General features: G+C 49.1%; 1 protein-coding gene across 7 annotated transcripts in view; it reads right to left on the bottom strand.

Moving 5' to 3' along the window:
* ndst3 (N-deacetylase/N-sulfotransferase (heparan glucosaminyl) 3) overlaps nucleotides 1–15,490 on the bottom strand; it is a 1,764,928-nt gene that overhangs the window by 8,360 nt on the left and 1,741,078 nt on the right. For all 7 annotated transcript variants that reach the window (XM_072496177.1, XM_072496171.1, XM_072496172.1 and 4 more), the window contains 3 exons: nucleotides 14,306–14,480; nucleotides 14,038–14,208; nucleotides 10,266–10,375 (listed from right to left, as the gene is read on the bottom strand). In XM_072496177.1, the coding sequence (XP_072352278.1) occupies nucleotides 10,266–10,375; nucleotides 14,038–14,208; nucleotides 14,306–14,480 (456 nt within the window). The remainder of the gene's footprint in view (nucleotides 1–10,265; nucleotides 10,376–14,037; nucleotides 14,209–14,305; nucleotides 14,481–15,490) is intronic.

Here is a 15,490-nt window from a genome sequence, read left to right as displayed (position 1 = left end):
TGACACCCTGATCTCTCGCTACACTGAGGACCTCCGGCGAGCAGCACTCTTCAGTGCACAAAATGGAGTGGCCTTGGCTGGGCCTTCCCCGCTGAGGCACCCCATCTAATCCGAGTGACATTTGATAGCATTGTGTTTCTCGGCGCTGGAAGTACCGGAAAACACATGGCTAAATGCGCTCGCTATGGGACTTTACTCCCATTTAGTTAAATCGTGCCCGATATTTCTCAGTACTGCTCCTGCGATGCAAAGAGCAGCATCTGCCAATAAGGTAGAGTGCATTGATTTTACCATGATTGATTACACTCACCAGGAAGGGTCATTTAATTATTGAATGTTATCTGCCAGCTCTAGCAATGCTGAATGTTGGTCTCAATAGTGCCATGCATTGTTAATGAGGTAATGGGAGAATATGTAATCCACACTCAAGATGTCATCATTGTGCTGTTTGAATGTGCCGGCCTGGTAGGGGCAGCAAATTCCAACAACTGATGATACATTTTGTGGAAAATCATCGGAATATCCAGTGCTAGCAGGGAGTTGGTGGAATGGCTCACTGACCAATTTGAAGATTGCCCAAAATAGGGAGAGTATCCTTTAGGAAATTGTGCCGATAAACTATCAATGATCCGATAAAGTACATCCTCTAAACGAACATTTGTGATCTACTTGAATGTAATACTGATCCCCACGGGGCAACAGCCAGAGGGATTTGAAGATCTGAAAGGAAGGAAAGTGTACGTGAGGAACGTTGGATCAGCCATGATCCTATTAAATGGTGGGGCAGGCTCAAGGGGCCAAATGGCCTACTTCTTATGGTTTTATTGTAACTATTTTGAAAGCAATGATAACAGCTTGAGGGATTTAGTTGGTCTCGTGGCTCCATGAGCATCATTAGGATGGAGCAATAGTTGACGTGTACACCATTCAAGCAAGCACTTTCATTAATCAATGATAGGAACTAAACCAGATTCAGTAGACTAGTCTCAATGTGTGAGGTACAAACCCTTGGGCAAAATTCGCCACCTCGCACCAGCGGTGGCAGAGTTCCCGGTCAGGCAGATGATCCAATGGTAGTGAAGAAAATGGGATTGGCGCCGGTCTCCTTCCTGTGGGTCTTCCTGACAGGGGCCTCTCTTCTGGGAGGCTTCCTAACTGGGATCTCTTATCTGACGGGCTTCCGGACAAAGGTCTCTCTTCTGGGGAGCGTCCTAACTGGGATCTCTCATCTGGGAGGCTTCCTAACTGGGATCTCTCATCTGGGAGGCTTCCTAACTGGGATCTCTTTTCTGGGAGGCTTCTTGACAGGGATCTCTCTTCTGAGGGGCTGTGGTGGGTCTCTTTATTTAGGGGGTCTCTTTATTTAGGGGTCTCTGTGGAGGGGCATTTGGTCACCCCTTTACTTGGGGGGAGTGTGACCCAGAAATTATGGGGTGGGGGGGCTGGATTGCACAGTATGCGCGTTTGGGGGGGGGGGTTGGCCATTGGTGGACCTCGCTATCGGGATGTCCGCTCAAAATGACGGCCTGATAGCGGGAATCCCTCACAGTCACTGCCATGTACGGCTAAAGCTTGGGAATCGCCTCTTCATTTGCACAACCAGTAGGAGCACAAATCAGGCGCAATTCAGCTTCAGTGGGAGAATAGTCTCGCACACAGAGAATTTTGCCCTTTGCTTTTCAATATGCCAAGGCTGTACCCACTCATAGTGTGGCAGACCTGTACTAATAGCAGGGAAGACTATCCTGGTCAAGTGTTGCAATGTTAGCATTTTTTGGTTTCATTTTAATATGTGTGCAGGATGGAGCGACATGGGAAGAGTACTATGAATGAAGGACTTGCCTTCGTGCAGAGCACACATAACGATGATGATTCTCTCCATATATATATATATATAAAAGTTTATTGGATAAGCATATGGATGATAATGGCATAGTGCAGGTTAGATGGCTTTTGTTTCGGTGCAACATCGTGGGCCGAAGGGCCTGTACTGCGCTGTATCGTTCTATGTTCTATATGAAAGTTGGTGAAGCAAATCTGGCCAGCATTTCAGTGGGCGGTGTGGAATTGCGGGATGGGGTGCGGGTTACAGAATTTTAGCAAGTTGATCGCCATTGAAGAGGAGAAAATCTGCAGAATGGGACATGTGGGTACTTGTGCACGGAACGCAGAAAATTAGCACACTGGTGCAACATGTAAACAGGCAAGATAGTGGAATATTGGCCCTTATTTCAAGGGGTATAAAAGTCTTGCTGCAATCTCCAAGGTAGTGGTGAATCCGTATCTGGAGTACTGTGAGCAGTTTTGGTCCCCTTATTTAAGGAAAGATATAATTTCATTGGAGGTGGTTCAGAGAAGGTGGATGGAGTGATTATCTTATGAGCAAAGGTTAACCAGGTTGGGATTCTACTCATTGGAATTTAGAAGAATGAGAGGCGAACTCATTGAAACATTCTGCGAGATTCTGTTTCAGAGACTAGGGTGTTGACACCGGGACTTAATTGGTAGGCTTAAATGACAACAAAATTGGAACCGGTCCTGTGGCAATTTATGGTCCGTTAATGGGCTAGAACCGGCACCACGTGGAACTAGAGCGATTCCAATGAAAACAGGTGTCCGATTCGCCGGGGTCGGGATTGCCACCCAGGAGGCTGACAAGCTGGAGCTGCTTACAAGTACTCCAGTCCACACACACATTCATTCCAGCCAACAAGATGCCAGCACAGTAGCCAGAACCCCAGTTCGCTTTTGCGGAGCTGGAGACCTTACTGGACCTCACTGCATTACGGTTTACCATGGCATGCGTGGCATGCCTCCCACCCAACCCTCTCCACACAGCACCACCACACCACAACCCACCACCCCAACCCACGATCCAATCATGCAATGAGGAGGCAACTGACAGTTACTCGAGCCCATAAACGCCAGCCCGAGACTCCTCGAGCACCAGCTAGGGACGACACTGATTTCTCGTCACAGCTATCTCCAGCATCTTTCACCATCCGAGAGAGACTCATGTCAGTTGGGCACTATCTGGGTGCGCACCACTCAGCTGTTCCGTACATCAGGTGGAGGTAGGAGCCCCCCCCGAGGGGGCGGACAATTGCAGGACGGCCCGACCCCAGGGACTAGCTGCTGTCCAGATGGGTCTTGGGCTTCTGGAAATGGGGGATCAATAATGGAGATGCAGACACAGAGCCAGGGACTAAATGAGGGGCTGTCAGCAACCATCCAGCATCTGCAGGTGCAGTTGGAGGAGTCCAACCACCTGCAGGGGGAGGAGACAGTGCTGAGCATGCATGCCACCTAGGCCAACACCGCACCGATGTCGTCCATGGTGGAAGCTTTGGGGTGAAGGTATCAGCCATGGGTCAGGATGTTCAAGGTCTGGGGCACTCTGTGTGGGCGGTGGCTGAGGCACAGGACAGGGCTGCCCTGGCACAGGCTGCCATGTGCCAGGGCCATCTGGACATTGCAGCGGCGCTACAGAGCTTGGCCCAGTCACAATGGGTTATGGCTAAGGGTATCAACGACATTGCCCGGATGCTGGTTGACCTGAGCCAGTCATAGAATTTACAGAGCAGAAGGAGGCCATTCGGCCCATCGAGTCTGCACCGGCTCTTGGAAAGAGCACCCCACCCAAGGTCAACACCTACACCCTATCCCCATAACCCAGTAATCCCACCCAACACTAAGGGCAATTTTGGACACTAAGGGCAATTTACCATGGCCAATCCACCTAACCTGCACATCTTTGGACTGTGGGAGGAAACCGGAGCACCCGGAGGAAACCCACGCACACACGGGGAGGATGTGCAGACTCCACACAGACAGTGACCCAAGCCGGAATTGAACCTGGGACCCTGGAGCTGTGAAGCAATTGTGCTATCCACAATGCTACCGTGCTGCCCAAGTCCTGGAGGGAGGTGACAGTTACTGACTGATGCGGCACAGTCCCTTTGCTCCATGGTCCTCAGCATAGAGACACTGGCCAAGATGAGAGAGGGCCTCCAGGAATGGCGGCACCATCAGTTCGATCCGGCCACGCCCCGGTCCCACAAAGTAGCCTAGGGTCCATCAGACAACCCGAGGGAGTAGGAGATGATGAGGCCTGGGCCAGTGACCACAGCACCTCAGACTAACCCCGCCCCCCCGCCTGTCTCTGGCGCATCCAATAGGCAGCGGGCAGAACAGGGTGGCACCACACCACTTGGGACACTAGAGCAACTGCCGGGTCCATCCAGGCCTAGTCGTTCGAGAGGACGGCTGTCAACGGTGACCCGTATCACAGGGCGGGAATCACAGCAGGCTGCCTCCACCGCTGATGTACCACCTGGGGATCCACCTAGACATAGCATTAGGGCCTGTAAGACCAGGAAGGTAGGCACCAGTTAAGTTGGCACTGGTGCAGCCCATAGAATAGCAGTAGGGGTGAAGGCACAAACCTTTATCATGGTGTTCACATGTTATTTTCAAATAAACACTTGTGCACAAACGTTCCAATCTGCCACGGTTCTCTGTTAGAAGGGCGTGAGGGATGGGCTGGGCTGGGTTGGCTGCAGAGAGGCACTGGGGAGGGGGTGGAGGGAGTTGGGTGGACGGTGGAAGTGGTCATGGGCCCCCAGGTTGTGCCGTGCACATCATTCCGGCACCCCACCCCTCCCACATGGCCCCAACCCTCGGCCCCTCAGTCCCCACATCTACCACTCCAAGGGTTCGGTGGGATCGTATGAATGGAATGTGTAGGATGGGTGGTCATGGGAGGGGGTGGTCGGTCGGGGGACCGGACGGGGGTTTGGGTGTTGGGGTGGGATGTTTGTGTCTTCGGCCAGGCCCCCTAGTCAGTAAACCTGGAGGCGATTAGAGCATGGTCCTGGCACAAATGTTGTGCAGCCTCCTGTCCAGGTCCCATGTCCTGCCTTTCATGGCCATCCTGCATATCCTCCTCGTCGGACAAGGCCTGGCATTCAACCCCCTCCTCTAACACATCACCCCTCTGCTGTGCAGTCCATGTTGCTGAACTGCACTTCAGGATCCTGAAGCACCGCTCAATAACAGCCCTGACTGCAGCATGGGCATTGTTGTAGTGGGTCTCCGCGTCGGTCTGTGGCCTCTGGATAAGCGTCCTCAACCACGACCACAACGGATAACTCCTATCGACCAAGAGCCAACCCCTCATCCATGGATGCGCCCCGAAGATGTCAGGAACCGTCAACTGTGCCAGAATGAAGGCATCGTGTACACTGCCCAGGTATTGAGCACAAACGTACATGATGTGTAGCTCATGGTCACACACCAGCTGCATGCTCATTGAGTGGAACCACTTTTGGTTTGCAAAGACCAGCACGTCATGGGCCAGTGCATCCATGCATCCTGTTGATCACCCTTTGGACCAGTGGCATCTCAGCAATAGCATCAAACACTGCTCCCCAGGCAACCTGGTGGGCTCAGTCCACATTGATGTTGATATATTGTGCTGTCCGGGCATATCAGGCCTCCGTGACAGCGCGGGTACACCTATGCACCGAGGTCTGTGAGATCCCAGACAGGTCCCCTCTCGGAGCTGGGAAGAACCCTGTGGTGTAAAGGTTTCTGGCGACCGTCACCTTGCAGGCCACTGGGAGCGGATGTCCTCCCCCATACCTCTGCAGTTCCAGGTGCGCCATGATCCGGCAGATATGGCGCATTGCCCCCTATTCAACCAGAGTCTTCGACGGCATGCCCGTTCTGACAGATCCTCGAATGACAGGCGCTGCCGTTACACACGAGGCCTGATGCGGTGCCTTCTTCCCATCTCCTCCTTGGCCTCTTGAGCAGCCAGCTCTGCATCCTCACTGGATGGCTCCTGTTCCTCTGGGGCAAGTTCCGCTGCTGCAGGGTCCTCCCCTAGCAGCTCCTGCTCGCACAACCTAGTGCGTCCCCCAGGGCTGTGGAGGCCAGAATGAAGACCACCATTGCTGGTTGAATTCTGAAGTCCATTGTCTGCAGGGGGTGAAAGGCAGACATGTTAGCATGGTATGTACCTCCGTGCCCAACCAGGTCCACATGGTTGACCCAGCCTGCACAGCAGCCCCTGCCCCCGCATGTCCCCTTCCCACCGCCCCTCCTCCCCATCCTCACGCCCAGCTCCGGCCATTCCCTTTGGCACTCTGCCTTCCACCCCACACTCCTGGCCCCGGCACTCGTCCTTGCTGGTAGGCACCTGTCCCTGCCGGCAGGTGTATCGGTGGCTGGCCCTATCCATACCAGCAGTACGCTCCGCATCCCCTGTCTGACGCCTTCCTGTAGGGGCTACTGTGGGTGCCCCCCTTAGGTGGGCTGCATGATGCCCCGCTTGCGGGTGGCGCATTGTATTGGAGGGGGTCGGGGGACCCATACGACCGGTGTCACTTTGCGCAACCATAGGTCACGTAAGGCGGTCACTGGATGCGCAGCAAGATAGCTGCCTTGTAAGCTGCAGCAGTGGGGATCTGTGCCTGGCCGGGGGGGGGGGGGGGGGGGGGGGGTCACCCTGACCTCATGTCCCATCCCCTGATTACCCACTGCTACTCCCTCCCGGACTTGCAGACGCCCCCCCTTTAAACTTAATGAGAAAGTGTAAAGTGCGGCACACATGAATCACATGCATACTTCATGATTGGTGTTGAAACATCTAAAGATGGTGATGAAGAGACCTTGGGTCTGAGGCAACTGAGTGCTCAACATGTCCAGTCAATTTGGACAGCAATTGGACTCTTAAGAGAATCAAGAGGATTGGGAAATGGGCAGGAAAGTGGATTTGAGACCTTACTAAACAATGGAGCAGGCTTGAGAGGACAGATGGCCGACCCTTATTCTGCTCCCACTATTTATAATTCTCATAGCAAAAACTCCACTGAAATATTTAACTATATAGAACAGTCAGAGAAAGATGAGATCAAATTGTGTGGTGCTTGGATTGCAATGCAGCTTGAGTATAATGTCCAATTCTGCTCACCATGAGGGAGACACGGAAGCACTGACATCAGTGCAGAGAAGATACCAAAAGGCTAATCGCTTGTCCATGTTCTAAGAAAAGAAGAGAGGTGAGGTCCTGAAAATTTGGTTGTGCAGCATTTGTTTTGTGGATGTAAAATTTTGGGGCCTACGACCTATATCCTGGCAACACATAATACTGAAATTCATATACCACATTCTTTGGTTTGATGGAAGCATCTGCTGGTGTAGAATCTTCGGAATTCTCTCTCCCAGAGGGCTGTGGAAACTCAATCATTGAGCATGTTCAAGACAGAAATGCATAGATTTCTGGATAACTAATGGCATCAAGGGACATGGGGATAGTTGAGAGAAATGGCATTAGAGACAGATGATCAGCCATGATCTGTTTGAATGGTGCAACAGGTTTAATGGACCGAATGGCCTACTCCTATTTCTTATGCTCCTCTCCTCCTAATGGAAAATACCACTCATGCTGCTACTGCATTGTAGCAGCATGAAATAGTTGCTCGCTGTGGTAGTCTGTGTAGAGGTATTACGGTACCTGGTATTGCTGGAACACCATTGGTAGGTATTATACGTTTCCTATTGGTCAAGCTGTATGGTAGCTCCGCCCTGCAAGGCGGGGTATAAGAGCCCGTGCCGCCCCAGCAGCCTTCATTCTGTACCTGAGCTGCTGTGGGAAACATCTAGCTTATTAAAGCCTTCAGTTGGACTACAACCTCGCTTTAGTGGTCATTGATCATGCATCACTCGCAACAGGCAAAATACTGACCACAATCAAGCAGCTTGTTCTTGTAAAACAGAGAGCATGTTGTTCGGTGTTCAACATGAAATGTGATTTCACAATTGGACAGCGCTTACCGAACAATTCCGAGTGAGCTACATTCTGTCCTGGTCCACCCAGGTCGACGCTATGACCGAGAAAGCACACAGCGCCTATACTTTCTCAGGAAACTAAGGAAATTGGGCATGTCAACATTGACACTTACCAACTTTTACATATGCATCATAGAAAGCATCCTATCTGGTTGCATCACAGCAACTGCTCGGCCCAAGACCGTAAGAAACGTAACATGACTGCTGCTCTGCTCACCTCTCGGCTTTCACTCGGGAGACTATGCCTCGAGCCTTGATCCTCAACAATTGCGTTTGCTCCTGCTTCTGGCTATCTGGCCTGGAGGTCTAGGGTTGCCCTGCTGCTCCCCTTGACGGTACTTGGCCAGCGTCACCTCCTCGCATCGCTGTAGGAATTGAAGGCTTGCACCCCGACGTTAGATCAGTGACCAAATTTTTGTCTCAGGCTGCCTGTCAGACCAAATTCCAGAAAGCTGGCTGCTGCTTTGCACCTTTACTCAATGAAAGCTCAAAAACTTCACATCAATTCAGGAGATCCGTGTCTGAACTGCTCTAAGTATCCACCACCTCTCAATGTCTGGCAAACTGTTCTCCATCTCCAAAGGGGTGTTCACCAATCAGAGCCCGATGATGTTCTGTATTGCCTGCTGATAGGCTCAAGAAATTTGAATGAACAAATTTAGAGCTACCATGGGCAGCACGGTGATGCAGTGGTTAGCACTGCGGACTCTCGGCGCCGAGATCCCAGGTTCGATCCCGGCTCTGGGTCACTGTCCGTGTGGAGTTTGTTCATTCTCCCCGTGTTTGCGTGGGTTTCGCCCCCACAACCCAAAAATGTGCAGCCTAGGTGGATTGGACACGCTAAATTGTCTCTTAATTGGAAAAAATGAATTGTGTACTCTAAATTTATTTTTAAAAATATTAGAGCTACCAAGGCTCTGATTGGTGTTCTCACCACAATAGTCACCTCTCCGAATGGAATGAATTGGTCGGGCCCTGCGTTGCAGCACCGTGCGTTTCATTGAAAGTCCGCCTCTGCAGGTATGTATGAAGTGATTCCCGTGGAGATACAATATAAATATTGCAAGTGCAGGAGCAGAGGAACCTGGGGGGTATATGTGCATAAATTATTGAAGGTGCTGTCAGGATAGTTTGAGAGCAGGATTAATAAAGCTTATGGGACCCTGGTCTGTATAAATAGGGGAACAGAGTAGAAAAGTAGGTAGTTATGATAAACCTGGATAAAACATTGGTTTGGCCTTAACTGGAGTACTGCGTCCAGTTCTGGGCAGCACACTTTCAGAAAGGTGTGAAGACATATGCAGAAAAGATTTATCAGAATGTTTATGGGATGAGGAATTTCAGTTAGCTGCCACTATTGCCATTGATGGAAGGATTGAGAAACAGCGGGCATAGATTTAAGGTAATCAGCAAAAGAAGCAATGGTGACATGAGAAAAATTCATGATAGAATCTGGAATACACTGTCTGAGAGTGTGCAGGACGCAGATACAATCATGATATTCAAAAGAGGATTGGATGATTATCTGAAAAGGAAATATTTGCAGAGGGATATGGGGAAAAGGCAGGGGAGTGGTACAAGGAGAATTGCTCTTTCAGAAAACCAGCACAGATCCTCCCTGCGTGTGTGTGGGTTTCCTCCGGGTGCTCCGGTTTCCTCCCACAGTCCAAAGATGTGCAGGTTAGGTGGATTGGCCATGATAAATTGCCCTTAGTGTCCAAAATTGCCCTTAGTGTTGGGTGAGGTTACTGGGTTATGGAGATGGGGTGGAGGTGTTGACTTTGGGTAGGGTGCTCTTTCCAAGAGCTGGTGCAGACTCGATGGGCCGAATGGCTTCCTTCTGCACTGTAAACATTCTATGATTCTCAATCGGGAAGACAGGAAGTTCAATTTTCTGCAATTTGTTTACTGTAACTTTAATTTCAAAGATCAGTAACTACGCCAGAATAATTTAATTTGCAAAAACTGGTGTAATGCAGTGATGGAAACCTCTGCAGCAAGACAACAGGTAGCTCAAGGTCAGAGCTCGCTTAAAAAACCTCACACTGACATTAGTCTAAACCTTTGGTATTAAAACTTAGCTTTAAGAATCCAATTTCAGCCAGCCAGGCCAGTGGATTAGTCACACAATTAATTTCTATTTGTGGGGCACTACTTCTGGACGTGAATGGGTAAGCTTGTCTTTGGAGCGTTATTTTTTATTCCCCTGAACATGGAACCCCATATAAAGTTGACATACTACATCTTTTTACTGCCATTTTACTTTGCTGCACAGAATGAGAACTAGGTGACTGGACCCGTACGATGTTAAAACACATGTTCATCATCACCTCCAGTGGAGTCCCATGTAAAATCAGAACGACAGCACAAGAATAACATCTTACCCCTTCACTAAAGTCTTATAAACTTACGTGAGGGCCTGAGAATAATTGTAGTACTGGGAAACTCCAAGGAATTTCTGCACACCATCCATTACTGCAGCAGGGTCAGTCCTCAGCTTGTGCCCATCTATAATGTGTAACTAAAACCAGTTTCAGTCAGATAATTTTACAGGACAATCAATCATTAAAAACACAAACTCAGGCTCAAAGTAAGAATATAAATAAAATATGACTGTCAACATGTGCCTGGTTGTCATTTGGCAGCATACTGATTTAGATGACTGTTTCACAATTGTGGTGAGGGGGAAGTGAAACATTGTGGCTACAAGACATGAGTCGATTTGCTATCTTAGGTAAGACTTCCTTTGGCAAGGAGCAGTGAATTTACTGCCACCGGTTCGACAAAAAAAAATCAGCTGCTCTCGGCTCCACGACAACTTCCCAGATGGCCTGGAATAGCGAACTTAAATTTGTTAATTCCTGACGAGCAGGCCTGATTTGATGTTGCAGCTGCGTGTGGGCTGGCAAAAAATAGTCCTGGCTGTTCAAAAGTTATAATTAATACTAGTGTAACTTTTTAATTGCTTCATAATAATTGGCAAAAGGAGTCAAAAGCTGTTAAAGAGGCAAATGCATTATTTTGTTGCCAGGTATAATATTATACTGCACTTTTCCCATTGATATAAAAGAGGTTTTGCTTCCCAATGCAAAAATTGAAACCTGATTGCAGCCAAACTTTTCAAATTTTACCATCAAAACTTGCAAAATACAAAGGGAATCCACCTGATTAATCTGAACCTTCAGGATGTTTTTTTGACATGAGAAAAATCACGGGCGTGATTCTTTGGTCCGCCGGCTGCGCTTTCCGGCACGGCGCGTCCCCACCGGCAGCGGGATTCTCCGTTCCTGCAGCCGGTCCATGGAGTTTCCCATTGTGGACACCTTACGCCGTCGGGAAACCCGCTGGCGGACCGGAGGATCCTGCCAATGGAGAATTCCGCTGCTATGGGCACGCATGGCTATAGGGTCAGATTTTCTTGAGTGGAAACTGGTGTGATTAGGCAAGTACAAATTTGCTTGGCCTTCTTCTGCAGCAGCTATCAAAATCATAAAAGTCTAAATTAGTCCCTGTTTTGTAACCTGTGCGATTCATTCCAAATTCCCCACAAACAGAGACATAGACCGCAATTTAACAAAAAAAATTCAGAGTCTGGTTTCGGGTGCGTTGAGCGGGGAGTTCACAATTCAATTGCACTTTGCCATTATTATTGTCCTCGGTTGAGGCCGCACTTTATTCATTTCCTGTACTGGCAGACTCAGCTTACCAGTGCAGGAAACTACTTGCGGATCAGGGCACCATTCTTAAAGGCAGCCCCGATTGTTCAACCTCCCTCCATGAACCCAACATGGCCTCCAGACCCTTTCACTTCACCCAACCTCCCTCTCTGGGGTCTTCGAGCCCCTCCTCACCCCAATGCTTACGGGTAAGGCACCCCCGAGTCCAACTCCTGGCACAGGCAACCTAGCACCTGTGCCCCTTGGCACTGCCAGCCTGGCACCATGACAGTGCCCCTGCCAGCCTGGAAGTACCACTTGGGCACCCTGGCACTGCCAGGGTTCCCATGAAAAGGTACCCATGTGCCAGACAGACTGCCAGGGTGCCACCCTGCCTTGTCTCCAACCACCTGGGGTCTCTAATGGTCTTTGGAGATATCCTCAGTTGCCATTACGCCCGGTCCATGTTTATGGAAACCAGTGCTAAACAGTGCCCTGGCCAGGTCTCCTGGTTTGAGCATCTCAAATCTCGCAAGAGGCCTCTTGTGAGATTCAATGGCCTTGTCACGACACCAAGTCGGGCGCGACGAGGCCGTTAATTTGCGCCCATAATATCAACATCAATTTTGCCCCTCCCTCTTAGTACAGACAAAGGAATGGATCAAGTGGTGGAGCATTGTGAATGCTAATTGCTCCTTTATTAATAGGCTTAACTTCTTTCTCAATCTGCAATGGTAACATTTCCAGTAGTACTTATTACTGAAACAGAATTCTTAGGAGGTAGCTCACAGACTAGGATGAATGCCAGCGACTCAATGGTAAGTGCAGGGGAAGGAGGGTACAGTAAACAATGGGGCAGGGGCAAATTGTGAATATTGTACAGTTGGAGATACACCTTAGGTTCTCCTCACTGCAGAGGAATGTTTCTTCAAATGTTTATTTTAAGGTGATTTCTCCTTGGGCAACAGAGGCCTAGGTTCTGTTCTGTTCATCACAAGCCATTTTGATAGATGGGGTCGCAAACAACTGGTAGGCCCCTTAATTACACATGTAAGCGTCCTAACAACTGAAAAATTACTTGACCCAATATATTAGTGTCTTGGGGCCCAGAACATTGGCGGTCAAAATTGGCCCTTGCACAGCATTTTACATCTGTAATAAATGAATAAGGAGGTCCAATTTCACATATATTAGCCAAAGTACATAACTAGAGCAAATTGCTTGCGAGAATAGATACTGCCTGGCAGTGCAGCAGAAATAAAGGCCTCGATATTAACCCCCAAATTTGGAGCGATGAGGGTTTGAAAGCTGCAAAGGGTTAATGCAGGAAGTGTGTTCTCAACACTTCCACACTGGTCCACATCCTTTTGTAATGGCAGACATTAGAGCATCCAAGAATCTCACACTTGTGAGGCGGAACAGCAAATCATAGAATCATAGAATTTGCAGTGCAGGAGGCGGTTATTCGGCCCATGGAGTCTGCACCGGCCCCTACAAAGAGCACCCTACTCAAGCCCATGTATCTACCCTATCCCCGTAACCCAATAACCCCCAGTAACCCCCACTTAACCATTTTGGACACTAAGGGCAATTTAGCATGGCCTATCCACCTAACCCGCACATCTTTGGACTGTGGGAGGAAACCGGAGCACCCAGAGGAAACCCACACAAACACTGGGAGAGCGTGCAAACTCCGCACAGACAGTGACTGAGCCGGGAATCGAACCTGGGACCCTGGAGCTGTGAAGCAACTGTGCTAACCACTGTGCTACTGTGCTACTGTGCTGCCAATATAGCAGTGCACCCCTCCCAGCCTTCGAGGAAGCCTTTGACCTCCTCCAGTCCTGATTGCCAGCCTTCCCCAGCCTTCCCAATTTCTGGGGTGTGTGTCCAAGGTTCCTCAGATGTGACCTCCTGCCACTGAAGTTTTTCCCCACCTGCAGGTCAGGCTGCTGGGCAGGAACTGTCTAGTTTGGCTGACTCGGCATCACAGATAATACCGATTTCCTCTGTTGTCTGGATCTTCTTGTACCTTCCCCTATTTCCCATAAATATTGGAGCTACTGACTCCACAATATAGTAAAGAAGTCCGAGTTCTTAGTCTGAGTCTAGAAGATGTATTACACTAAGGTGACAGAGAACATCTACTGCACATTCCTTATACAGGTGAAGGCAGTGATATCGCAAGTGGTCAAGTGTTTGACTCTCAAGCAGAAAATCAGAGGGTTGAGCTCCAGGGTACAGGTCGCTAAACATTCCCATCAGTTCTCAGATGGCCTGTTAGGTATAGTGTTAACAAAGAGGCTGGGAACACAATTGGTATTGGGAAAAATGATCATTCAGACTGCTTTTCATCATAATTTATATGGGCAGTGACATGTGGTTTAACTTGCCATTCCTTTCAGACTTCTAGGAGAATGTGGGATAGCACAAGGGGATTGAAAAATGCAAAGTGAATAAAATGTGAGAGATAGAGATAAAACATATCACATTAAACCAGATGCTTCTTGCCTGTTGACGTGCTCACCTGCCGAGTTGGGTAATACGTGAGCCACCTTTCGATATGAGCTGCATACCAGCCAGGCACCAGGCACCGATGATGAAGGGCCCGAAGCTCAGGAACAGCCTGCCGACCTGCTGTGATCACCTCATAAAAGCTATACCGAAGAGCAACAGGATCTTCGTGAGCTCGCTGGTGCTGCAGACAGCAGAAAAGATGGAAAATTCAAATCTGACCTTGCAGAAGTTAAAGAGAGGGTGTTAAACATTAGCCTAAGCAGAATGGTCACGGTTACCTGGTACCAGGAGTAGGCCCGATCTGAAGGATTGATGAGAATGGTGATTATTTTCACCTTTGGCAAGAGGGCTGCAGCTCGTTTTGGAGCATCCTCGGAGTGAAAGTAGTTTGCACTTTTCTCAAACAAAAAGTCTGTGGTCACATTGGAAGGGATAGGAAAAAAATTCATGTACCTATGAAATTAGAAGAGTAAATTTTAATTATTTTGAACTCACAATCTAGAAAATGTAATAGAGCAAACTTGAGCTGCAATGCTCTGTGCTGAAATCGCAAATACAATAGGGGGGGGGGGGAGATTCACCCAAAATGTGTCATATTGGGCGGGTTTGGTGGGGTGTTTCCCGCTGGCTTTTTGGGTGAGATCCACATCGGTATTCACCCACATTTATGGCGTGATTTAACAAAAAAGAGTCCATTCTCAGTGGAAATTGAGGGGTTATTCCCTACGTTCCCTAGTGCCAGCAACAATGTTGCTACGAATGGCACCCTTTTTCTTCCTCCCCCGGCAGGATACACCCAGTCGAAGCTGCACTTAGCCACATAGCCTGCACTGAGGTGCTCCTGGCGTCCTCATCTCTCGACCCCCCCGACATGAGCCCCAACTCCCTCTGAAGCCCCAACTCACCTACAAGGGTGAGAATTTCGGCCCAGATTTCAAATGATTGAGAATGTATTGTAAATGTTTGGTGACTGACAGTGGGGAGGGGGCTCACAGGATCCAAAGAATGAGCTCCAAAGAGGAGTAAAGTGAGGATGGCATCCTAATTAGAAAAGATAAAATAATAATTGTTTGATCAGTCAGTGACTTTATGAATATCAGACTCACGAAGGACATTCCTGGGCCGATCCGTAGGGTGGGGGAAATGGCAGTTTGGCACCTTGGCAGTGCCAGGCTGGCAGGGGAAACTCTGTCCCATTCATATTTTATTCCATCAAAGGAGGTGGAGTCAATGGAAGGAATGTCGTACACCACAAACATCCTCAGATTTGGAACTAATTCCTGATTTATCACTGGAGGTTATTGTTCTGATCTTCAGGCACACCGTGATTTATGAGGCCGGAACTCCTGGAAATAGGCAGGGTCCTCATTTATAAATGTTAGCCAGGTTACAAATGACCTTATGAGATCCCTGACATCATTTTCAATTCTACCCATATAGCTATTGTCGGTTTCTTATCCCAC

Source organism: Scyliorhinus torazame, chromosome 3 (assembly GCF_047496885.1).
Source record: "Scyliorhinus torazame isolate Kashiwa2021f chromosome 3, sScyTor2.1, whole genome shotgun sequence".
In the NCBI taxonomy this organism is placed as follows: Eukaryota; Metazoa; Chordata; class Chondrichthyes; order Carcharhiniformes; family Scyliorhinidae; genus Scyliorhinus; species Scyliorhinus torazame.
Note: the sequence above shows the minus strand (reverse complement) of the source record. Positions and strands in the feature narration are given on the sequence as shown.